At 38.5% G+C, this 25,746-nt stretch overlaps 3 protein-coding genes across 3 annotated transcripts; 2 read left to right on the forward strand and 1 right to left on the reverse strand.

Moving 5' to 3' along the window:
* Positions 1–58: 58 nt before the first annotated feature.
* On the forward strand, positions 59–8,712 carry LOC131777697 (translation factor GUF1 homolog, mitochondrial). Its single transcript, XM_059094022.2, has 22 exons — positions 59–338; positions 462–528; positions 642–753; positions 1,700–1,848; positions 1,962–2,042; positions 2,810–2,887; positions 2,990–3,073; positions 3,473–3,537; positions 3,752–3,864; positions 4,139–4,229; positions 4,638–4,767; positions 4,876–4,985; positions 5,415–5,493; positions 5,688–5,736; positions 6,001–6,050; positions 6,267–6,368; positions 6,531–6,664; positions 6,794–6,839; positions 6,995–7,110; positions 7,483–7,542; positions 7,696–7,732; positions 8,019–8,712. Exons 1-22 carry the CDS (start codon positions 151–153, stop codon positions 8,142–8,144), a joined length of 2,067 nt encoding a protein of 688 aa, XP_058950005.2. The 5' UTR covers positions 59–150; the 3' UTR covers positions 8,145–8,712.
* A 180-nt stretch (positions 8,713–8,892) lies between these two features.
* Positions 8,893–13,921, forward strand: LOC131777726 (uncharacterized). The gene is made up of 5 exons (XM_059094050.2): positions 8,893–10,171; positions 11,629–11,757; positions 12,126–12,260; positions 12,701–12,960; positions 13,457–13,921. The coding sequence occupies exons 1-5, from the start codon at positions 9,406–9,408 to the stop codon at positions 13,919–13,921; spliced, it is 1,755 nt and encodes a 584-aa protein (XP_058950033.2). The 5' UTR covers positions 8,893–9,405.
* Positions 13,922–14,005: 84 nt separating this feature from the next.
* LOC131777731 (cubilin) lies at positions 14,006–24,428 on the reverse strand. The gene is made up of 10 exons (XM_066161897.1): positions 24,125–24,428; positions 22,725–22,754; positions 22,136–22,522; positions 20,994–21,368; positions 19,623–19,994; positions 18,715–19,101; positions 17,712–18,086; positions 15,906–16,349; positions 15,588–15,692; positions 14,006–15,061 (listed from the first exon to the last, which is right to left on the reverse strand). Exons 1-10 carry the CDS (start codon positions 24,156–24,158, stop codon positions 15,021–15,023), a joined length of 2,550 nt encoding a protein of 849 aa, XP_066017994.1. The 5' UTR covers positions 24,159–24,428; the 3' UTR covers positions 14,006–15,020.
* Positions 24,429–25,746: the final 1,318 nt, after the last annotated feature.

Below are 25,746 nucleotides of genomic sequence, written 5' to 3' on the forward strand. Positions count from 1 at the left end.
GCTATCATGGGCTCAAATAAAGTCAGCGGAAATCCAAGATAAACAAAAATGGCGGACCAATCTATAGAGCGAGCTAGCGAAACTCATGATATTTTGAATGGGTAAACTGTGAACTTGGAAAAGATAAAAAGGATAATTGATGTAATCAAAATGAGTATTGCTGAGAAGATTTTTAGGCAGGGAAGTCCTATAACCGGAAAACTACTCGCAAAATCGCTATTTTTGAGGAGATGTTTCACGTCATTTGGTTATTGCAAGGTCACAGAGTTTCTCACTAAAAGAACATGGTGCAACCTTCGGCACAATTTTCTTGTAAAGGAAACACTTCAGAACAGAAAGTAAGATGACGATGGTAAAAGTGTATCCTCTGAATCCTCTGTTTCATGTAAATGTTGGTTTCTCACTGTTGAATAGCTTATCCACAGTTGAATGGTTAAAGGATGTTTTCAATAATCTTTTAGTGGCATTACATGGAGTCAATTTCGAAGAATCTGCAGTCAGTCAACAAACCATGGAATGCCTACCCAGGTAAGAAAAGGATCTCTTCGAATTTGTGTCGTAGGTTTGATTTACTGAAGCCATTTCAAATCAGATCTCTTAGAAGTTATGATATGTGATGTCTTTTGTAATTTTCTTGTTAGGATACAATTGATATGTCTATGTTTCCAGTGTCAAGAGTTAAAAATTTTAGCATTATTGCTCATATTGACCATGGAAAAAGTACTTTAGCTGACAGACTTCTTGAAATGACTGGTAAGTAACAAGTGTATTGTAAATATTCAGACTACATGCATGCAATAAGTGTTTTGTGTTGTATATTACTTTAAAAGTCAGAAAACTATGAATGCTGGAAATATCTTATGAGCTCATTCTGCATGAGGAATCCTAACAATAGCACAAATTTGTGTCTGGTTTGTGTACATTGTGATCTCCATATGATTGGTCATTTGCAAGATGCATTCCAGACACATTTCAGCTGTGTGTGGTTCTCTGAGTTTAACAGAAAAACATCTTGATATGGGACTCTCCATGGGAAAACGGACACTAGCACTTGTCCGTTAAACAGCCTAGAAAAATGGTTTTAAATGGGATACTAAACAGCCAACTCAAGTGTTTAAACGGTTTCCATAATCGCCTAAACGGATGGCAAAAAATTTAAACGGTTGACCAAAGTCCAAAAATGAATAGCTTAGGCCTTCAAATGGTTGACCAAAAATAAAAATGGATTGCATGAAACGTTAAATGGTTTACCAAAGTCCCAAACCGGATAGCTAAAACAGTGCTAAATGGTTGACCAAAAATAAAAACAGTTGGCTCAAAACATTAAACGGTTGACCAAAGGTCTGAAAAAGTGGATAGCTTAAACCAAACGGAGCACTAAAAATTAATTTAAAACAGTTGTGGTTGAGCTTGCGAGATCTTTGCAGATTAACTTTCCGAGCGCTAAGGGATAATTATCTTGAAGCGAAAACATTGAGCATAATAACTTGAAAAATAATAACTAGGATATACTTGTGCATTTTATTTCTGGGTTAAGTCTATTGCCGTTTTCATGTGACATTCATGAAGTAAGTGCAATTTACCAAGAATGGTTTCGCTGCCAAATATCCTGAATGGTCACTGAGAGAAAGTCATAATCTCTTCCTTTGTTTATTCTGACTTATTATTATTGAAAATGAACTTTTTGTTTTGAAATCAGGTACAATTTCAAAAGACAATGTCAATAAGCAAGTGCTGGATAAACTTCAAGTGGAGAGGGAGAGAGGAATAACAGTTAAAGCTCAGACTGCGTCATTAATTTTTGATTATGAAGGAGAAACATACTTGTTAAACCTTGTTGATACACCAGTGAGTGTAAATACGTGTACAATAGATTGACTTTGATAATAAACCACTATGTCAGATATTAGGCTTGTTAGTGTAACAAGATCAAATTAGTGAATAATTTCTTCCTGTCTTAGGGACATGTGGATTTTAGCTATGAAGTGTCCAGATCTTTAGCTGCTTGTCAGGGTGTTATTTTACTGGTTGACTCAGCTCAGGTACAGTACCTCATCTTTCCTTGTTACATGAAGCATCTTTCTTATTACTTAGGTGCTCTGTAGGAGGCCTGAGTTTCAAATATGCTGTTGTGTGGTGTGAGTCACAAGTGGCCATCAAGACCGAACAGGCTTGCTTGAGTCCTATGGGTGTTAATTTGCATAGAACAAGTTAAATGACTCAATGGTTACTTCTAGTGAAGGCTGATTTGTTGGAAGTCCAGGTGTTGAAAGTGAGAGTGAATACTGCGATCATGACAGGACGGATAATGCATGCACTGTAAGTACCTCCCGTTGTTCCATACAAAGCCTTAGAAAAGTTTTCTAAGGCTTTGTATGGGACAACAGGAGGTACTTACAGTGCATGCGTTTTCCGTCCTGTCATGTCTAAATGGCTCAAGAAACACACAAATACACATGCTGTCTCTGTTAGGTCCACATGAAAAGATGTTGTGTGTGTTTATAAAAAAATTGGTCTGTAGGCTTCATTACAGATCAGTTTTAAATGGAAAATGGTGTACTCATCAACAATCATTCAACTGCCATGTCAAATAATGCTATCTATTGATGCAAAATACTTTGATTGAAATAATTCTTCAAAGTGGGCTTCATCTAATTTCAAGGGTGTAGTGTAGGGAAACCAAGTTGCATAGAATTGTTTGCTGATATTTTGCCATTGCAAGCTTCTTGAGTATGTACATGTATATGAATCTATTGTTATTGATAATGAACTCTCAGAAAACGTACCAATTATTTTTTTATTCATGCAGGGTGTCCAGGCACAGACAGTATCAAATTTTTTCCTAGCATTTGATAAGGATTTACATATAATCCCAGTACTCAACAAGGTACATGATTGTATGTCACAGTCACGATTTAACATTTTCAGATACAGTACTTTTTAATCCTGATTTAGTTGCAAACAATGTTGTAATTTTTTTCTTTTGAAGATTGATATGAAGACTGCTGATCCTGACAATGTCTCAAAACAAATGGAAAAATTGTTTGATGTCAAACAGAATGAGATTTTAAGAGTAAGTTAACAAATATGTAGATAATGAGCACAATTACTTTCAAAGGCTCTTCAATTCCTAAGATATGATCAATCATTCTCCCTTAGAGCTGCTGGAAATTCTCTCAAAAATTAAGCCGATAGAATTTCATATTATTTCAAGGTAACACTTTCTCACCAGTATTCTTCTTTATTCTCAACATCTATTTGCTGATTAATGCTTTTAAGTTGAGTGAAGAGGTTAATTGTCAATCAGCTCTCGGAGTTAGAAATTAATGTTAAATCTTTTATGTATTGTAAATGACACTTGAGGATAAAACTGTTGCACAGGAAATAGAAAAGAGAAATATTTGAAATTCTGGCTTAGCACCATTTCAGCTGTCCTCTCTAATGTTTTCTTTCATGTATGGTATTATGCTAGATCTCTGCAAAAACAGGAGTTGGAGTGGACACTGTTCTGAAAGAAATTATTGAAAAATTACCATGGTGAGTTACAACTAAAGGAAAATATTTCAAATTTCAAATGATCACCCTTGAAACAAAATTTAAAATAGATATTTCTTGTGATAAGAGTATCTCAACAACCATTAACTAGAGGAACTTCGTCATTGAGGCTTTTATTCAATAGACTTTGAAAACTGAAAACTAAAACTTGCAGTCAACACTGTAAGATGAGGTTATTAAATTGTAGTCCTTGTAGTCCTCAGGGTGAGGTGTCAGCCCCCCTGAAAGCTCTTCTGTTTGACTCCTGGTATGATCAGTACAGAGGAGTGATCTGCCTTGTTGCTGTTCTTGATGGATCACTGAAAAAGGGTAGGATCACTTACTTAATACCATTAGAGGCAATGTTTAATATTAAAATAATTAATACCAGATAATTTATGAAGTAAAGATCTCTGAGGAATGACTGCTGTAGTGAGACTTAATAATCAATAGTATCAAACTTTTTCTTTGTTCATTTATACACATTGTCCAATTTTTGTTAATTTTTTTAACAATGTGGTTTTTTAAAGTAATCTCTGCTGTAACAGAACAGACTTCTTGAACTGCTGATGTACCATTTTCTCTTCCATCTCTTATCCTACAGGAGATGATGTCATGTCTGCCTACACACAACAGAAATATGAAGTCTTGGATATTGGAATAATGCACCCAGGGGAGATCTCTACTGGTGCTCTGTAAGTTTAATTTTTAACACCAATTTATATATTTAGGAGAAAGTTTTCCCCAGAGAATTGCAAACCTGAACCTACTACTTGTAAGTTAGAGGTGCCAGTTTCTGTCCAGTGGTATGCTTGTAAACAGCTGACGTAAATAATCTCCTTCAGTCTGCTTGGATCTAACAATGATTTGTTTCATTTGGTTGTACAGCCTCACTAGCTTTTGTTCTGTTGAGGGAAAACATAGACATATTATTTTTTAAGAAAATAGAATCAATTATTTCCAAACTTTCCCTTGAGCCTCATTAATCAAGACTGAATGTAATTCACTGCTATAACATGTACTGTATGTGCCTTGTCTTATTTAACAGGGTAGTACCCTGTAAATTAAAATGCATAATTCATATTGACTTGTTCTGCTTCCAGATTTGCTGGTCAAGTAGGATTTGTTGTTTGTGGAATTAGGAACAGTAAAGATGCTCAGATTGGTGATACATTTTTCCACCCTCATGCACCTGTTGAACCACTGCAAGGATTTAAACCAATGAACTCCATGGTTAGTTGATTCTGAACATTTTTCATTCTTTCACATTCAACTCTTGTGTTATTCTCTTGAGGCAAACTTTTCTCACCAGACTCATTTTCCTCCTTGTGTTCTTTGTAGGTGTTTGCCGGTGTGTACCCTGTAGATCAGTCAGAACATCTCTACTTAAGATCTGCAATTGAAAAGCTCACACTCAATGATGCTAGTGTCTCAGTTCACCCAGATAGTTGGTACGAATAGAAGTTGCAATTTTGTGAATCATTTTGTAAATGTTGTCTACAGGATGTATGATGTAGTTAATCTAGTTCGATGTATTTTTAGCATGCAAATCTGATGTTTGATCATGTTTTTATGTGTACAGGATTAAATGCACAATGTCCTAATGCTATTTGTGTAACTTTGTGAGATGATACTTTGGTACAGAAAAGTTATGTAACAAGGGCCATCTCTTAAGCTATCCAGAAATACAATGAAAATGCTGTGTGGTTCCCATGGGATCATCACATGTTCAATTTGCTTGTATATCATTATTACCTGATATAATGTTACAAAAAAAATTGTGAATGATGAGATCTTCATAGAGAGCATAAATTCTCCTTTTCAATTATGAAATGTGGTATTCAGCTGAAAGTTTTTCTCTTTCCTATTGTACCTCATAGTCTGGCTCTGGGTCAAGGATGGCGTCTGGGTTTTCTCGGCTTGTTACACATGGATGTCTTTAAACAGCGGTTGGAGCAGGTTTGTATGATTGGTATAGGGGGGCACCTGAATTAATTGGGTGTAACCCCTCCCAGAAGGGATTGCACAAGAAAAGTGTCTTTTGTGATATTTGTCCATCAATTTGAAGTGAAGACATCTCACTTAATGACGGCCACATCTCCTATCTGAATTTTTTAGCCATCACTGAGTTTTCCAATTGTTTTCCATTTCAGGAATATGATGCAAGTATCATCATTACTGCTCCAAATGTTCCTTACAAAGGTGCATAACTGTAGTTTATTATTTACTATGAAGGATAGAATGGTATTCAGGGGCAGGATAGCCATTAGTGGATCTTGAAATCAATATAAATGAAGATGATTTTTGGTATCAAGATCTCGGCTTAAACGTGAGTCCTCTACCACATGCTTATAGAGAGAATATTGGGTAAATGTACATTAATCATAATTCATGTCTGGAGGACAACCAGGACAGGGAAATACTTTTGAATTTATCTTGATTTTTTTTCCACATTTTGTTTTACAGCAATTTTGAAAAAGGATGATGTTGAGGTGATGATTCTGAACCCTTTGGAGGTAAGCTGCTGTTTGATACAACAAACTAGCTAAACTGAAAATGTCTGTCTTTGTGAGTTTTCTTTTTCATGACTACATTTTGTTGGTTTTCTTGTTGTTGCTTTTTTTCTGTTAACTTGGCAGCACTGCTTGCTACTACATCGTCTTTGAAACGTTTTGACCAGAATAATTCGGTGAAAGGTAAAATTTCATGTATTGAATCATTTTTGTTTGTAGCTCCCAGAGCCCTCTCAAGTGCACTCGTATTTGGAGCCTTATGTAATGGGTACGATTGTGTTCCCTGAAGAGTGTATGGGCAAAATGTTAAGTCTTTGCGAGGTGAGTTGTGTGGGATTAACTGATTGTGTAATATGTCTTATTTTCCCCTCTCCTCCCCATATGGGATGCTATTACCGTTGAAGTAGCACAGGTTACCACCCCTGCCCTCCCTTGAAAAACCTGGCTGTTCTAATTTGTCTATTTTTATTTTTTTACTTCCAGAGCAGGCGCGGTGAGCAGCAAGAAGTACTTTACATCGACGAGTCACGTGTCATGCTGAAATACTTGCTTCCGCTGAATGAAGTTATCGTGGACTTCTACGATGATCTCAAATCCAAGTCATCTGGCTATGCAAGGTTTGTCTTGGATTGTGAAGAGTTGTTACCATGGTTACTCTTGGTTCGCACTCGTCAGTGTGAAAGTAAAACCGCGGGATAAGAGGCTGAAAACTGATTGTTGGTTTTCTTCTTTTCAATTTATTTTAGCTTTGATTATGAAGATGTTGGATACAGAGAAACAAACGTTGTTCGGGTAGGGCTAAGCTGAAATTTTACTTTTTAATATTTTGTAGATTTTGCTAAAAAGTAGTCGACTATTTAGCGGTACAATGATTCCTTATTTACAATTGACATAACTTTTTTCTCAAGGTATAATTTTTTTTACATGTTTCGTGGTTGTTTGTACAGATGGATATCTTGATAAATGGTCATGCTGTTGACGCCCTAAGCTGTATAGTTCACAAAGACAAAGCCTTACAATCAGGACGGTCCATTTGCGCTAAACTGAAGGACGTCATACCCAGGTGAATATGGTGACATAGTTTTGGCCCTCTTTCATCATACAAGCCGGTTAGTGCTTAAAGACAGAAATTTGTTGTGATAGTGGCCATAAGATCCCAGAGAGCTCTGAATGGTTACCACGGTCACGCTTAAGCTTTTTTGCGCGTGCGCTCACAGTTTTCCGCTTGTTAAGGATGACGTGCCTTCTCGGACATTTCTGCGCCCTGCCGGAATGTCAGTTTAGGGTTTTTATTGGTTAATTTTGTCAGTGTCCATCGTTGTCGCAGCGATTCAAAGTAAGATGTGAATTAGCGCGCTACTACTCATCAGATATTCTATTTAGTATTGATCGGAAGTTTGGATATCATCAATTAATGCTTTCTTTTATGGCACAGGCAACTATTTGAAATTGTTATTCAAGCTTCAGTGAGAGGAAAAATCACATCAAGAGAAACGTAAGTTCCGGTTCTTTAAATAACTATTGAGAGAGTCAGATCCGTAACGTTGTGCTTTCCGAAAGCAAGGCATTACCTGATGATATTTAGATACACCAGCCGAGTTGGAAATGCAGGGATAAATTAGTCCCCTATTTTTCTCTTTTTCTCAAGAATAAAGCCCTTAAGAAAGGATGTCACTGCAAAATGCGTAAGTATTGACTCTTGATTAATATTTAGCTCCGGTTGTTTCTTTGAGTCTTTAGTGCCTTTCAATTTTTTTGTGTCATTTTTGCACAGATGAGAAGATCATAATTTTTTTCTGATGTTTTTGTTACCTTTTTGTTAATTTTTGCCCAACTGGGTCATTTTTTTTTAAAAGTTTTAACTCTTTAACTTGTTTCCGTTCATGGTAATTTTTTTAGTTTTGACCTCTGAGATTAGCCTGTTTGTTTTTTCTAATTGATGTAAGTACAGTAATTGTTTTTTCTTTCTAGTATGGTGGTGATGTGACAAGGAAAATGAAACTACTTCGGCAGCAAAAGGAAGGAAAAAAGAAGATGAAAAGGATCGGAAAAGTGGACATACCACACCATGCCTTTCTGAGTGTTTTAAAAAGATGACGATGACCTATGGACACTTCGTTGGCGTTATATAAATCCGCATCCCTTGATTGGCTGAAAAAACCATCTCTGTGAACTGCTGATTAAAAAATTAATATGGAAGCGTTCCTCGCAGTAATGAACACTACTTAAACAGTACTGAAACTTAGGCTAGACAGAAATTCAGGCCGGACAAAAATTCAGGCCTGTACGGGCTTGTTAGTTCATGGGTTCAAATCCCGTACAGGCCTGATTTATTTATTCATCACTTCGCAGGTTTATTACGAACCAACATAATGACCAGTTCCCAGTTGCCTTGTTAGCTCAGTTGGTGAAGTACTGTACTACACCGGTATCGCAGAAGTCATGGGTTCAAATCTCGTACAGGCCTGAATTTTTTTTCCAGGCGTTAATTTCACTAAGATCGCTCCCAAATTCAATACCATCTCCATAACGCATCTATTCAAGGATTTTCAGTCGACTAGATGGAATTTTATTGAGTAATAACTCATTATATTAAATTAATTAAAAAAAAATGAAATTGTTTTTAACTCTCCTTAGAATAGGACCAGTGTCACGATTGGGCATGCGCGCAGAAATACATCAAACTTGAGAAAATAACGTGTGTTTGAAAAGAATCATCCACGGATGGCAAAGATAGAGAACGATAGAACTCCACAACCAGTTCAGTTCAACTACAGAACCTTGCAAACATTTGCCAAGGTTTTTTTGCGTGACTGAGCATGTGCCACGGTGACACTGTTCCTTAAATTCGTTTTGTTTTGTCGCCAGCTTTTGTCAGTCAGGGAGTTAACGCGTGCTTTGATGTTGTCTTTAGCCGCTCACCTAGACATTTTTCGCCTGCGCAGAAACGCTGTAAGTGACTTTTTGGAAGATATACGACTATTGCGAGGTAATTTTAGACTTTGGCTCCCTTTTCCACAGGAAGCCCAAGGTATAAGAAATTTTAGGCCCCAAAGAGGTGCTATTAGTTGGAAACATGTTTCTCTTTCATAAATGATGGGCCTACTTATCGTTTAACGAGTGATCATATGGCTGCAAGGTCTACCGAAAACCGAATTCGACGGCTTCTTTTTAGGTCGTAAGGTTGAGTATTGAACTGGTAGGTGAGTAGTGTAGGACAGCAACCTGTTCGTCTGTAAATCTCACCACCCGTGATAAACACACCTATTCTCAAAGACAAAAGACAACTTGCACCATCGTTAAGCTAGCCTTCATTACGTTCTTAGCTTTGAATTTTACATCAACACGAGAATTCGACATGCCTCGAAGTATTGTCAAGTACTTTCTGATGCTGTGTATTGTCGTAGCATTTGGGATTCTAGTCTTGATTTTTGATCGCCTAATATTTGCATTCAGTGGTCTTCACAACTTTGGTTTGGCTGATGAATCGAAGGCTTTTTACGCAAGTAAAAATTCAGAGAAAAATTTATTGTTGATAACCACGGCAAACTTGGTCGGCAAGGTTCTTCCTGCTAATTCTGTTCGCTCGGAGCGGCTGAAGACTAAAGAGCGTAGGGAAACAAACGAATTGTTTTTGAAAAACAACGGGTCGGCAGCCGCGAACAAAAACCTTCGGCAGAAGCTTCCTGAGGAAAAAGCGCTGGAAAATTTTCAAAATGACTGGTGTCGAATGCAGCGAGCTCGTTTGGAGTGGAAAGATGTTCTTCGTCCATGTTGGAATTCAACTGTTTGGGGGGCGCCAAGCAGGTTTGGAATCAATCAAATGAGTGATCCACAAAAGAGTTATATTTCACAATGGGATATTAAACCGTCCGGCGACTTTAGCCGATTTTTTATTCAGTCGGTGTCAGTTAACAATGAATTGAAGACAATTGGGGGAGATTCTTGGAGAATTCACCTTCATGGGCCCTCGTCTTTAGCTCCAACAGTCATCGACCTTAATAACGGAAGCTATGAGGTTTTATTTCTTATGCTCGAGGAAGGTGAATACGAAGCAAAAATATTCCTGGATTACAGCCTCTGTCATGGCTTCAAAGACCCACCTCCACATTGGTTTAGGAAAGGTAACAAACGGATACCAATTGTTTTATGCACATTACCCTCTATAAGATCTTCGCTCTCGTGACCTTAAAGAGGCTCTGTCAGGCCATTAGTTTGCACACTGAGCTCTTTCACTTTAACATATAGGTGTTAGGTCGCAGATTAGACCCTATTGTAACAGATACGAAGCAGAACGCGTGGTGTTAAGCCGGAATTGGTCTCTTACTGTTGTGTTTTATTACCAAACAGAATTTCGTTGATTCCAAACTAGGGAAGGGGGGAGGGTGAGGGTTTATTGTCAGTCCTCTTACAACTGTGTTACAACCGTTACAAGTCTCTTCTGCTCTTTCAACATTAAAGCTTACTCATATTTAAGGCAAAGGAATAAATTACAATTTTCTGTTCCATAAGGATGTTTATTATGCATGGGTTAGTGATTTCAGCTGTTTAGATCAAATGAAGTCCCGAGTTGTTTGTGAATGAAAAAAAAATTTTCTTTGAAAAGATCATATAAAAAAAAGAACCTCCGGCCAGGAAAGAACGCTTCAATAAATGAGTAAACAGATAGTATATGTGATCGAATTTGCATCCCGAAGACGAAAACGGAGAACAAAAGGTTTGAAAATATGACAAAGATAAGAAAAGGAACCAAGTTTTGATGAGTTCAGCAAAATCACGAATTTGTGACTTGGAGATGTAAGGTGTGAGGTATTTACAGCCTAAAACAAACTGAGGTTCTCTCATCCGAAGGTGAAAATAATACTCCTGAAAAAACTCTGACAGCTACACAAATACAGGGTATATCTTTCCTTGGCACAGTTTAAATTGAAAGAAAGACTAATTGTTCCCCGAACTACTGTTCGTCCAAAAGATTAAGACAGTACAGTCTTACATCTTATTTACGATCTTATAGTGCAGCAAAGTTGCTTGATCTTATCAAGCCTTATTTTATTATTATCATGATTAAATGTATCACTAGAGTACGTCACCAAGTGAAATGAGTATTGAATAATTCATACGCCACACCCTTTAATTAAGCCCTTAATTGTCCCATAAATTATATGATGAATAAACCTTAACTTAAGAGATATGTTGATAAATAGAGCCAATAACCCTAAATAACCTTACGCTTGATAAAGGTTATTTTTGTGACTTTTTTAAAATTCTCCTACAGTTTGATGCGTGGTGCAATTTCCGCTTCGATCGTATTGTATTATCGAGTCACGTCTTGCAGTATTTCTTAGATTATTGAGGCTACAGTGCTGAGAAACATTTCTTAGGCCAAACTTTGGACCCCACCCGTCAGGAATTCCTGAATGCGCCTCTGCGCAATTCGGCTTGATACAAACGTCGTAAGTTGACCTTCTTCACCTCCAGTTCCGTGGTCCAGTTCCGCGGTCCAGTTCTACAATTCCAATTTGTTTTTCTCCTGCACCAGAAGTCTAGTACGTCATCTACTTTTTTAATTTTTCTCTTTCAGGTAATCCACAAGGTAAAAACCAACCCAACGGCATCTTAAAGGGGGACAGGCCATTCCTGATCGCTCCATTTCGGGGGAAAGAAAAAGTGAAATTTACTGTTCCTCCATCGAAAAACAACCAGAGCCACAGTGAGTAGAAAGAGATAAGAGCTCTTCTCATTTGATGTTTGCCTATTATTTCATTGTTCCGGAAGAGATAAAATCGAATTGATCAAGTTCTTTTAGGGAGTGTGTGTCAATTAATCCATTAATTGACACATTAAATCAATCAAGTCGTCCATCCTCTGCTTTCTCTAATTTTGTGGCGTTACGTGGCCACAGGGAATGTCTTAGAAATTCTGCGACGTGGGTAGGAGGAAAAAAAAAACAAATCTGCAACGTTGTTTTTCGATGTTGAATCTCGCCTTCTGATTAAATCAACAGAGAGAAAGCTAATGAAGAAAAATGATTTTCATTATCATTGTTTTAAGTAATTCAACTATTACCTCGATCCATAGTCGAAACTTTGGTGAAAAAAGTTTCCACAAAAGATTCCAGCTTCCGTCAATATACATGTGACTCGTCATGTGGAACTTTCCTCTGGGATGGTTTTGGTCGATGGGTGAACGGCCGATGGAAGCCTTACATCAAAGGTACTTTGTATTGAAACATAAAACTAAATATATTGATATTATTACCTGTTTGCTCTTTTTCTTTCCTCCTTCTCATTCTCTCTGACTGCAACATCTGCGACATCACGGAAGAAGTGGTAAGCTTAACTTGATGGTTTCCGCGCCAATTAACTGCTAATCGGAGGGGGGGGGGGATCATAAGATATTACAGAGCCTGGTGGGAATCAGGTAAATTTTTTCGTGACACAACCTCCCCTCCCCCGATGGCAGGTCCCTTGGTGGATCTTTAGACGAGAGGTCTGGGTTCTAGCTCTGGTCGTGTCTTTATGTTGTGTTCTTGGGAGAATATTGCTACTGAGACCACTGCAGGCTCTGACGATGAACGCTACTTATTCCGAATGATGATTGTTTCTGTCATCTTGTATGTGATATAGAACTTATGTTTTTTCTAAAACCTTTAGATACCATACACAAAGACAGACGCAATAAAGAAGGAATGTTCTTTTCGTTCGGAGACTCGATCTCGAACGCTTTTATGAGCTCACTGACGTCCGGTCCATACAGTGGGCTTTGTAAAGCGGTCTTTGGAAGTTGCCAGAGTGTCTATCACTGGGTGTATGATATGCAGGGGTACTGGGGCGATGGCGTGAAATCACCAAGGGAACCGGTACCAGATGGACGGGATTACGACCATGAGCGAGTTATAAGTGACGTCAAAAAAGTAAGCCCCACCCCAGGCACTGTGACAGGAAATCATGACCAAGTTTGTTGTTTGCGCATTTCCGTTAATTGTATTCAGAAATAAACAAAAAGAATCACAACAGCCAATAGGAACTCAAAGTAAAACAATTAAATTGCTTGTAGCGCGATAAAACTTGAGTATCCTCCGCGATTGGTTTTAGCCTTGGATCTGATCTGACTGGTTGAGATAGTGGCGCAAGGCATTTTGGCCTATTATTGGCAAAAAGAAGTAAAGCGAAACCACTCAATTGAAAATTTCTTTACTTTACATTCTACATTGAATAGCTCATACTCTTCGTGCAATTAAGAGCTGTTTGAATAATTTCCAATTTTGACTTAAATGTTTTGGTAGGGAATATCATTTTACTACGAAATTCCTCGTATTTGCGTATTTATTCGTACAAGTTGTTGCTACATACTCGGCTCACAAATCACAATTCTTTCAAATGTACTATCATTTCACTTTTCCCTTTTAGACGCTTTATAATCAAGCTATGACTGAAAAGAGTGTTCTTTTGATGAACATGGGCATACATTTTGCTGCTGCAGTGAACTTCACAAATTACAGACGACTTATCGATGATCTAATAAGACTTGTTACTGAAGGCAAAGGACAGCCAAAGCTTCACAATGAAAGTACAACAGACATTTTTAAGGGCAGATTTATATGGAAGACCTCTACTGCTCTGAACAGAGAGCGTTTTCCGAATCCTCACAAAGACGTTCGTCGATTTTTAACTTTCCAGCGCGTGTTGCTCTACAATGCGTATGCCACTTCTGCTATGTGCCGCGCTGGTATTGACGTCATCGACGTTTATCCAATCAGCGATTCGTATCCAGCTGGTACTATTTCACTGACGGACCCAGTTCACTACGGTGGTCACGTGTTTAGGGACGTGGAAGCATTATTATATAAGGTGTTCAGTCCGCAGGATTCTTAGGGTCTTGGGGTAAGGAGGGGGGGTGGGGTGGGGAGGCGTGCTTGCTGTGTTTGTTGAGTTATCTCGCTTGTTACTACACACGTTCCATCTTTATTTTTTAAATAACATAATTAAAAAAAACAAAGAAATACTATATGCTATTTTCTATGTTGAATGTCAATAATGGGACTCTTTGGGTGTCTCTGGCGCTCTCCTCCTCCTCAAGAAAAGTTTAACTCTACGTTTTCAATCCACTCATTCAAATTAATTAGTTTTTTAACTGACTGTTGTGAGACGAACATTTTGGGATGTGAGCCAGAGACCGTTGATTTAATATAACTATTAAGTTTAAATTACTTGTGTATTGTCTCAGTCACTTTTCAAAGCTTTCTTATGTTTCCACACTTCAAGGGTCTGGATCTAGTTTAACTACGGGCGGATAGACACAATCGTTTCCAGTTTATCCACCTAGATCTCCGCCGAAGTTACTCAATTAAAGGCTGGAAGAGATTGTGAGCCAGCAATCTCGTAAAGCGGCTATTATGTCGGTCTTGTTTGAGTTTTTTGGCGTTCATCGAGGGAAAAAAATTCACCACTCCTTAATGAGGCTTTTGGGGGCCTAAATATACACAGTGCAACAGATATTCCAAATAAATGTAAACTGGTTGTTAATCCCGACTGACAGGAAGTGGACCAGTTGGTTACTTTGAGAGTGCAGCTGAGGTGTTGAATTCAAAGTAACGGAGAATATCGCAATTTTTAAGCGATTTTAGCTTTTTTATCGTATTTTATCTGCTAATTTTATCATATGTTCCATATTTTTTTGGTGAAGTGCACGCGATCATTACGTCAAGTAGCATGCGCAATATAAGCTAATAAATTATTGCTATTATTATTTTTTTTATTATTGCTATTATTATTATTTTTATTATTATTATTTAAAAATAAAAACGTTGAGTGGTAGCGTGGGAACCTGGACCTGAAAGAGATAACCGGGCTTAAGATCCAGCACTCTAACCACTCGAGAACACTGTCTCCTAACTTATTGTAATAATGTAATAACTTTATAATAAATTTGTCGTAAATCATGTTCAGGTGTCAGGTGGAGATCCGCTGCTTGTTAATTCTCTTTGTCCTCGTTAGGCAGAGGATGAGTTCTAACTGTTAAGAACAAGCAATGTTTCAAATTAAAACCGTACAGGAGAGCACGTTCTCAAGAGGGGAATATGGTTTAACCTTTGCTCATGCTATAATTAGTTTGTTCAGACTGTTTCTTTCGGGCTATAGCTTTGTGCGGCGTATTTGCGACAATTGCCTCCTGAAACGCTCTCCTGAGGACCAAAGACATAGATATTTTCTTTCCAAATAATAGGAGACACCATGCATGGCAATAGAAAAATTACTTCTTAAGATCCGTCCAGATCACGGCCAGGGGTATCTAAGATTCCCTGAGAGAGTATACCAGGCAAATTGATCTTTCTGGAACCCCCTAATGCAACCCGCTAGTTCTCACCACTAAAACTTTTAGCACCCATCAAAGAAAATTCAGGTATCAGATAGGCCTAATCATCTATCCTCGTCATAATAAATCTTAAAGTTATGGTCTTCTAACCAGCACAAGACGAACTGGGAGGTGATTATTACACCTCATCCTTTTCCTGCCAGTAAAGGAAGCGGTCGGACTTACCATGACGATGGTAATGGTAAACCCTTATGATGATGAGTGGAACAAAAATCGCAGCAGCCAGTGCAATTCCGGTCACGGCACCTGGTGGTAAGGATTTCTTCGACGCTACAATCAATCGAAAAAATTAAGTTTTAAATTTTGCAATATAATTCACTATTTTTAAAGATATTTACTAGGTCTTTTGCTTGGAACTAGTCACTGGAAGAGCAAATTATTCAAACGATTTCTTCAGCGATTAGGGGTCAGGTTACAAGTCGACCGCTGAAGGTTACCATAATCCAGGATATTCCACGCAAAGAAAATTCACAGGGTACTTACTACTTCTCTCTCCCGATTCATTTGCAATTTTCAGTACAAATGTCGTCGCCGGTTGACTTGTCGATATTGCTGGTCTGGGAAAAGATACTGAATATTCCGCTTCAAATCCCCGATCAACTGTTTCTCCAGGATGGAACATCACAAACATTTGGTTTCCAGACGAGAACTGAGGCTGATTCCAGGTTGACCCCTGACAAAATCGCCTCAGCAAAGGCGAACTTATTGACCCACCATCATAAAGCTCCACATAAGAACAAGAATCTGAACAAGTACTGGCTGAACACTCACTTAACACAAAGTCAGTAAACGTAAACATTACAATTTTTTCAGCTGGCGCGGTAATGTTCCAGGTACAATTTCTGGACGCGGTGTAGTTACTCTTTGGGTAGTTTGTGCTGCTTATTTTGCCGCTGCCTGAGAGAGGAATTGCTTCTTTTGGAAAAACTATAAACAATGAAAAAGGAGTATATGAGTTTGGGAGAAAAATCATAGATTGGTGTGGAAGAGAAGCTACGCATATGGTATTTCAAAAGGAGATTGGCTTTGGGCAATGCGCAGTTCCAAAAAAGGGACCTGCTATCTGATGGCCTGTGAAGAGGATGGAGGAGTTTAATAGGGAAACCATCATGGTTTTCATGTGGAGTAGAACGAGTCAGTCGTCGCCAACAGAGTATAAATGGGAAACATTACAAAGTTAACTGCAAATTAGCTGCCACTAAAGGAGGAATATAAGAATATTACAGAACATAAGGGATCAGGTAAATTTTTTTCGTTAAACAGCCAAAATGCTCCACTCCCCCTCCCCTCTGTGGTGATGATTAATTACCGTTCTTTTATAGGTAGAAGAGAAGAGTATATGTCTTTCATAAATTTTTATGGCAGTTGAGTCAGTTGATACGATCGACTTAGATGTACCAAAGTTATTTTTGCTACTTACTTGGAGGACTGTAGTTCAACAGCCTGTAAGTTGCCCTAAATCCACTACGCCACTACGCCACTACGCCACTACGCCACTACTATTTTGCATTTGTCTGTTTCGCTCTGTTTAACTAACTAGAACTCTTAGAATAGGCCAGAGTGAACATGGATTAGTGATAGATATATGGTTTCTTTCGCAGATGCCGTCAAAATCCACACGGTAAGAACAAAAAAGTGGCACACGAGGCGCAGCCAAGTGTCACTGATGACCACAGTTTGACGTCATCTGGCATCTCTTTCTCAACAGACACACGACAATGTGGAATCTAATTGTTTCATTTACGATGAAGAAGCAAATTGTTGTAAATGGTGATGTCATTTATGCTTCTGTTCTCCAATAGCTGATAAATAACAACCAATCGAAATGCTTACCATACAACTGTTGACTCGACTAATGGTCAAAGTCTATACAAACCAAAGCGGCTCAAAACCATACCCTTTACAGTGATATATTCCAGTATGGCTCTTATAAGGGAGTGTCCCCAAGGCAAGAATATGAATATTTGAAGCTCGTTACGGTGACCAATTTACATTGTCAACTCAGTTAATGAAACCAAATTATCTTCTTATACTCTGCGACTGACACAGCACCACAGTTTCTTTGGAAACCTACTACCTTTATTCAATTAAGGTTGGCATGGCTTCCCAGTACATCACCGCTTACACTTTACATCAGAGATGTTCACATTCACCCTGAGTTGATAACAGAGAGAACCTCCACTCTTATTGACTAAGCTCCTTATTATTACTTGCGTGGGTGAGTTTATTGCATGTAACACATTTTCTCAGCGAACTCATAGATCTTAGGAAGTTGTTTTCTCTACTTACTTGGAGGACTGTAGTTCAACAGCTTGTAAGTTGCCCCAAATCCGTCAAAATCCATGTTTTTATCATCGGACACAAACACCACCCTCAAGCTTTCGTGCAGTGAATAGAACTTTACAGGAGCATCCCTTGGTGTACCACATAGTTTTCCAGGCAGCGCTTCATCACTGAAGCTATTCTGAACTTCCATATGATCACACGAGCAAGCAGTGCCATTACAGCGTTGTAGATTATAGTCTGGTATTGTGAGCTCAACACGGTATCCTTGTTTCCCCATAATCTTCCAGCTACATGTCTGGTTGAATGGATATTTTCTTGGATTAAAGGGAGAGGAGAAAGAACCTGATGTTTCATCGAGGATCATATCTGTTGGGCACACTGAAAAAAGGAACAAAGACTGTGTCAAGCTTCAAAACGTGTTTTAGTTTTAATTTTACACTCCACTGTGGTTAACCGGTTGATTTTTAATACCTGTAGCTCCTTTTTCGTATGTTGACGGGTTTAAACATAAATCAATGTAACGGACATGAAATGTAAATAGCTTGCGTCCGAGTGAAAGGCTTGAATACATTCAATTTTCTTTCTACAGACTATAGCTGTTCATAGATTGTCTACCTCATTATTTTCGGGCTATACTCAACAACGTTGTCGCTTAGCTCAATAATGTATATGCTCGGTACACTTCTATACTTCCTTCATAAAGTACCCCTGACGAAAAAGCTCTTGTTTTTGTTTTGAGTTTAAACTTTACTGAGGTCAGCTGCTTTATTTTCAATACTACCTTCAGCTCATTTTCCATATGCTGACGGGTTTAAACATAAATCAGTGTAATGCACATATTTCAACACATTCAATTATTTTTTCTCCGGACAATAGCTGTTCATAGATCGTCTACCTCATTAGTTTCAGGTTACACTCAACAAACTTTTCGCTTAGTTCAATAGGGTACATGCTCAGTACACTTCTATGCTTCCTTCATAAACTACTATAGAAGAAAAGCTCTTACATAAATCTCCATCTATTGCCTCAAAGGTTGCATTGAACCCTTTGTTTACAAGGCCGGTGCGAGATTCAAATCTCACTTGAATGAAGTTTCCCTCGGAGTACACAGGAGGGGGAAGCTTTTGACCACAGATCTTAAAGTCATTAGGATTTCCTCCATGAGAGGCAACGTTTGTGATAAAGACTCGGGCACTATCTGCTGCCGCACCAGCACAGTCATCGTTTTCATCTGCTACCAGGGTAAAGCTCAAGAAGGTCAGTTTGATGATTTTCTCACTAGGCACCGTGATATTCCAGGTAAAAATCCTACTTGTGTCATAGTTGTCGGGAAAATTGGGGCTGGAAATGTGACCACTAGTAGCATTAATGGATTCTCCAATAGGGTTGCAGGCTGAAAAAGAGAGGAGTTTTCATTCACTTTTTTATATTTTTAATAACCAGACACCAAACAGTTCCAATGAAAGGGGGTCTCAATAGGGTGATAGCTTTTACGGCTAACGCTAAAAAACTTTAGCGATTCTACGGCTAACGCGAACGGTTAATATCATTCCATTTTTGTACTAAAATTTATTTTTTAACGGTTAACATTGTTTACGACTAACGGTTTAAGTCTGTCAATTTTTACGCCTACTGGGTCAATTTTTTGGCCGTTTGACGGCTATCGGTTAACTCCTTGAGACCCTCGTGAAAGAGAAAGTTAAACGCTTGCTCTTTCAAAAGAAAGTGAGAGTAACTTAGAGTGATCGTGATGAGCGGCGAAAGTCTGTCTGTCACCTAAAAATGTAGAAGTATGGAATAAGTTGAAACTTGGGGTATGGTCGGTTTCGTAACGCGTCGAGACCAATTTCGCGCACAAAAATATCTGATGTTTATAAAAGAGGATATTCAGAATAGAGTTCAAAGGGTACTCACGATCGGTCGTTGTGGACTCATATTTTGCTTCAAATCCATGATCAACTGTTTGTCCAGGGTGGAACATCACAAACATTTGATTTCCAGACGACAACTGAGGCTTATTCCAAGACGACCCCTGGCAAAATCGCCCCAGCGAGGGCGAACTTGTTGACCCACCATCATAAAGCTCCACATAAGAACAAGAATCTGAGCAAGTACTGGCTGAACACTCACTTAACACAAAGTCAGTAAACGTAAAGTTTACAATTTTGTCAGCTGGCGCGGTAATGTTCCAGGTACAATTTCTGGACGCAGTGTAATTACTCTTTGGGTAGTTTGTGCTGCTTATTTTGCCGCTGCCTGAGAGATGAATTGCTTCCTTGGGACAAACTGTATACAATGAAAAAAGGAGCATGTGAGTGTGAAGAATAACCAAAGGCTGTTCCGGGCATTCAGTTGGTAAAACGCAATACCATATTGAAGAGCGAGAGAGTAGCAGAGGGGTGAAAAAACGAGGGAGGGGTGGGTTATGTTGCGTTATCAACGTCTTCTTTTTCCTACGAGACCCAAACTGCACCCTCTCTTTCACTACGCCTCTACTATTTTGCATTTGTCTGTTTCGCTCTGTTTAACTAACTAGAACTCTTGGAATAGGCCAGAGTGAACATGGATTAGTGATAGATATATGGTTTCTTTCGCAGATGCCGTCAAAATCCACACGGTAAGAACAAAAAAGTGGCACACGAGGCGCAGCCTAGTGTCACTGATGACCACAGTTTGACGTCATCTGGCATCTCTTTCTCAACAGACACACGACAATGTGGAATCTAATTGTTTCATATACGATGAAGAAGCAAATTGTTGTAAATGGTGATGTCATTTATGCTTCTGTTCTCCAATAGCTGATAAATAACAACCAATCGAAATGCTTACCATACAACTGTTGACTCGACTAATGGTCAAAGTCAATACAAACCATAGCGGCTCAAAACCATACCCTTTACAGTGATATATTCCAGTATGGCTCTTATAAGGGAGTGTCCCCGAGGCAAGAATATGAATATTTGAAGCTCGTTACGGTGACCAATTTACATTGTCAACTCAGTTAATGAAACCAAATTATCTTCTTATACTCTGCGACCGACACAGCACCACAGTTTCTTTGGAAACCTACTACCTTTATTCAATTAAGGTTGGCATGGCTTCCCAGTACATCACCGCTTACACTTTACATCAGAGATGTTCGCATTCACCCTGAGTTGATAACAGAGAGAACCTCCACTCTTATTGACTAAGCTCCTTATTATTACTTGCGTGGGTGAGTTTATTGCATGTAACACATTTTCTCAGCGAACTCATAGATCTTAGGAAGTTGTTTTCTCTACTTACTTGGAGGACTGTAGTTCAACAGCTTGTAAGTTGCCCCAAATCCGTCAAAATCCATGTTTTTATCATCGGACACAAACACCACCCTCAAGCTTTCGTGCAGTGAATAAAACTTTACAGGAGTATCCCTTGGTGTACCACATAGTTTTCCAGGCAGCGCTTCATCACTGAAGCTATTCTGAACTTCCATATAATCACACGAGCAAGCAGCGCCATCACAACGTTGAAGATTATAGTCTGGTATTGTGAGCTCAACACGGTATCCTTGTTTCCCCATAATCTTCCAGCTACATGTGCGGTTGAATGGATATTTTCTTGGATTAAAGGGAGAGGAGAAAGAACCTGATGTTTCATCGAGGATCATATCTGTTGGGCACACTGAAAAAAGGAACAAAGACTGTGTCAAGCTTCAAAACGTGTTTTAGTTTTAATTTTACACTCCACTGTGGTTAACCGGTTGATTTTTAATACCTGTAGCTCCTTTTTCGTATGTTGACGGGTTTAAACATAAATCAATGTAACGGACATGAAATGTAAATAGCTTGCGTCCGAGTGAAAGGCTTGAATACATTCAATTTTCTTTCTACAGACTATAGCTGTTCATAGATTGTCTACCTCATTATTTTCGGGCTATACTCAACAACGTTGTCGCTTAGCTCAATAATGTATATGCTCGGTACACTTCTATACTTCCTTCATAAAGTACCCCTGACGAAAAAGCTCTTGTTTTTGTTTTGAGTTTAAACTTTACTGAGGTCAGCTGCTTTATTTTCAATACTACCTTCAGCTCATTTTCCATATGCTGACGGGTTTAAACATAAATCAGTGTAATGCACATATTTCAACACATTCAATTATTTTTTCTCCGGACAATAGCTGTTCATAGATCGTCTACCTCATTAGTTTCAGGTTACACTCAACAAACTTTTCGCTTAGTTCAATAGGGTACATGCTCAGTACACTTCTATGCTTCCTTCATAAACTACTATAGAAGAAAAGCTCTTACATAAATCTCCATCTATTGCCTCAAAGGTTGCATTGAACCCTTTGTTACTCAACAACGTTGTCGCTTAGCTCAATAATGTATATGCTCGGTACACCTCTATACTTCCTTCATAAAGTACCCCTGAAGAAAAAGCTCTTACGTGAATCTCCATCTATTGCCTCAAAGGTTGCATTGAACCCTTTGTTTACAAGGCCGGTGCGAGATTCAAATCTCACTTGAATGAAGTTTCCCTCGGAGTACACAGGAAGGGGAAGCTTTTGACCACAGATCTTAAAGTCGTCAGGATTTCCTCCATGAGAGGCAACGTTTGTGATGAAGACTCGGGCACTATCTGCTGCCGCTCCAGCACAGTCATCGTTGTCATCTGCTACCAGGGTAAAGCTCAAGAAGGTCAGTTTGATGATTTTCCCACCAGGCACCGTGATATTCCAAGTACAAATCCTACTTGTGTCATAGTTGTCGGGAAAATTGGGGCTGGAAATGTGACCACTAGTAGCATTAATGGATTCTCCAGGAGGGGTGCAGGCTGAAAAAAAGGTATCTTTCAGTTACTCTTTTGGTTTCTTACTGCAGACAAAAGAATTCAAGCAAATAGAAATTTAAAATGTGTTGCAAACGAGCACCTTCGTTACCATATCTTTACTAAGAATGAGAATTCTAGTTGACTTAAACAAAGACAAAAATTGTTGATTGAAATGCAGACATGTAAGACAAACATTTATACTTACCATCACTTGTCACCAGAGTCAGGGAGGCAACTGCAACAAATACAAAGAACGAACATGTGAACACGTGTCTCAACGTAAGTAGTAGAAACAGTTCATCCCAGATGCTAAAAAGTTTGAGGTCATCTGAGCAAAAGGGGACAGCATAGAAAACTCCCTAAGCTGCGATAGCTCTATTCATGATACCACAAAGAATTCTGAGCTGATTTCAACATGTTAATATCTCATATTTTCTGCGCCTCTTTAACACCCGCTTAACCTGATCTGAGGCAAACTGATTAAATTTTTATGTGTGCGTGTGAGACATCAAAAAATACGTATGTGACGCGTGAATTTAACGGAGAGAAGAGCGAGATTCGTGAATTTATGAACAAGCGTGAGGCGTGATTTGTCTCCCGAAACTTACTAGAAAAGTAAGTAGTTGACTTAGGGATAACATTGATATAGATAAGAAATAGTAGAGCTCCTAATATGGATCCTTAAAGTACACCGGAGAAGACAGGATGGAAATCAGACTTAACGCCATTAACTTATAGAATTATTGTTACCTACTGCATACGTAAGATCTGAAAGAAGTGTTGGATTTGATGGTCAATTTTTTGATATTGAAGTCTCGAAACTCAGAGTTATCAATGTGAGCGGAAAAAGTATTTGTACAACCGTTTGAAAACATCTTGGTATAATCGTTGATATCTTAATTGTAAAACAAAATTCCAGTGTCGTAAATAACACCTTGCAAGAATCCGAGTACAGCGACCGAAATCATATGGTGTACCGTGGATGAAATTGTGTCGGTTTCGGATTTTACTGAATCTAGTATTATCAGGAATTTTTCGTATTCATGGCTCCTGGTGTAAAATAAAAAACTAGGACATAAAAGTCACCTGTTGGCAAAACTTCATACATGAATCGCTATTTTTAATGAATGTGCAGTCAGGTGAAAATGTTGAAATATACTTGCTGGCGTTGTCGTCATATTTTATCATCAATTGTTGATGTTAACTTCCTCTCGTATCAGAAAGAACTTATTCATCGATTTAACGTTTTCTGTCTATTTGAGTGTAAGAATCAAATCTCCATTTGCGTGTGACGGTATAAAACGATTTGATATTCCTTGAAATAAAGTAGCCTAAGAATGCAAAGTACCTTTATTCATGTCTAAACCTATTATGCGAACGATCTACTATCAGTTTGGGCATGAATTGACATTTAATTTGACCCGCATGGTTTGATTATTAGCGATTAGAGGTTGGCAGACAGAGCAAAATCAAGTTCAGAATAATAATTCAAACCTTTGGCCTGTAAAAGCAAACAGATGTGACTTCTAGATGCATTTGTTGTACGTATGATCAGTGAAGTGAAATTTGCGTATTAATAATTCGCATGAAAGAACTCTCACTCACCACAAAATGTAATCAAGATCCAGGTTGAAATCATGATGGTATTCAAACTTCTTGTTCTATTTTAACGAAGCTTGATCTTCTTCACGCTGAAGAATCGACGAGGTCGAAATCAACAAAGCGACATAAGTCAGTTGTGTTTCGTATTTAACTGCGGAAATATGGAAGCAAGCAGAAAGACAACAGACCGAATAAAGGCTAGTTGACGTTGACGTCATTGATGAGTCTGCATCATTTAAAAAAGTTTAAATAAAAGAAATGAAAGAGCATAGAAATTCTCTAAATGCTGTACAAGCTCTGAAAACCCCACTGCCACTTCACAGAATTGTCATTGAAATTTATGAAAAAAACTTCTGTTCAACAATTACCAACCAAAAAGAGACTTTACACAATATTCATCAAAGCGAGGAGAAATGATATGACTTCCTGTTGGCTCCCGACAGTGCGTTTTTTAAACACCCTCCCCTCCCACTTTTCCTGTCCCAAAAATTGCGACACCAGGTTTCACAAAGTGTTCATCCGATCTCGAAATCTCGTTAACTTTTGCCTCAATGACTTTCTTTCAGTGCTTTTCGTTTCAGCCTCAAAGTCTCTCATTTCTTCAAAGTTTTGGGTTTGTTCTTATAGACGAGGGTCTCCTTCAAAAGGCAGCGAGAGTAATGCGTCGATCAAGTGGAAGTTTCAACATCTTCCCGGGTATACCCCAGGGCATTTGAACTTTTGAAAATTGATTTATTCAAATCCTCCTCCCCTGCCGAGCCAAGATGGTGTTCAAATGTCTAACTCAAGTGCTGGATTTAATAGTAAATTTTTTAATACGAGGCAAAATCGGCGACCGTAACTTTCTTCTCATTGACCAAGCTTTAAAATTTATCAGTAACTTGTAGATCTCTTCTTCTGAGCCATCCGCCCGCGAACGTGAACTCTGTACCTGTAACACCCTCTATAATAAGAGATAAAACCTTGTCTTCCGCTAGAAAGACTTGTCACTTTCGGTTCAAATTCTCCCCCGGGGACGGACGACAGTCAAATATTCTCGGGTTACCCAGTGGGGATATTGAAGTTTCAAAACTCAGAGTTATCAATGTGAGCGGAAAAAGTATCTTTACAACCGTTTGAAAACATCTCGGTATAATTGTTGATATCATACAAGAAACAAATGTAAAAGAGCGAATCTTAACAGTAAAACAAAATTCCAATGTCGTAAATAATACCTTGCAAGAATCCGAGTACAGCGACTGAAATCATATGGTGGACTGTAGGTGGAATTGTGTCGGTTTCGGAATTTACTGTCTTATCAGGAATTTTTCATATTCATGGCTCCTGGTGTAAAAATAAACAGTCACCTGTTGGCAAAACTTCATACGTGAATCGCTATTTTCAATGAATGTGCAGTCAGGTTAAAATGTTCAGTGATATATACTTGCCGGCGTTGTCGTTATATTTTATCATCAATTGTTGATGTTAACTTCCTCTCGTGTCAGAAATAACTTATCCATCGATTTAACGTTTTCTGTCTATTTGAGTGACAGAAACAAATCTCCACTTAACTTACATATAGAGAGAGGTGGTTTAAATGAGTCACTGCAATACGGATGAGTTTAATTATTTTTGAATTTGCGAAT

Source organism: Pocillopora verrucosa, chromosome 14 (genome assembly GCF_036669915.1).
Source record: "Pocillopora verrucosa isolate sample1 chromosome 14, ASM3666991v2, whole genome shotgun sequence".
Classification (NCBI taxonomy): domain Eukaryota; kingdom Metazoa; phylum Cnidaria; class Anthozoa; order Scleractinia; family Pocilloporidae; genus Pocillopora; species Pocillopora verrucosa.

Coding starts and splice junctions, on each gene's coding strand:
- LOC131777697 (XM_059094022.2), top strand. CDS start 151: ATGAGTATTGCTGAGAAGATTTTTAGGCAGGGAAGTCCTATAACCGGA. Junction 339..461: donor GAAACACTTCAGAACAGAAA/GTAAGATGACGA, acceptor ATAATCTTTTAG/TGGCATTACATGGAGTCAAT. Junction 6,369..6,530: donor AAATGTTAAGTCTTTGCGAG/GTGAGTTGTGTG, acceptor TTTTACTTCCAG/AGCAGGCGCGGTGAGCAGCA.
- LOC131777726 (XM_059094050.2), top strand. CDS start 9,406: ATGCCTCGAAGTATTGTCAAGTACTTTCTGATGCTGTGTATTGTCGTA. Junction 10,172..11,628: donor TCCACATTGGTTTAGGAAAG/GTAACAAACGGA, acceptor TTTCTCTTTCAG/GTAATCCACAAGGTAAAAAC. Junction 11,758..12,125: donor GAAAAACAACCAGAGCCACA/GTGAGTAGAAAG, acceptor CTCGATCCATAG/TCGAAACTTTGGTGAAAAAA.
- LOC131777731 (XM_066161897.1), bottom strand. CDS start 24,158: ATGATTTCAACCTGGATCTTGATTACATTTTGTG. Junction 18,087..18,714: donor GGCAATAGATGGAGATTTAT/GTAAGAGCTTTT, acceptor TCCTTTTTTCAG/TGTGCCCAACAGATATGATC. Junction 15,062..15,587: donor TTACCATTACCATCGTCATG/GTAAGTCCGACC, acceptor TGTTCTTAACAG/TTAGAACTCATCCTCTGCCT.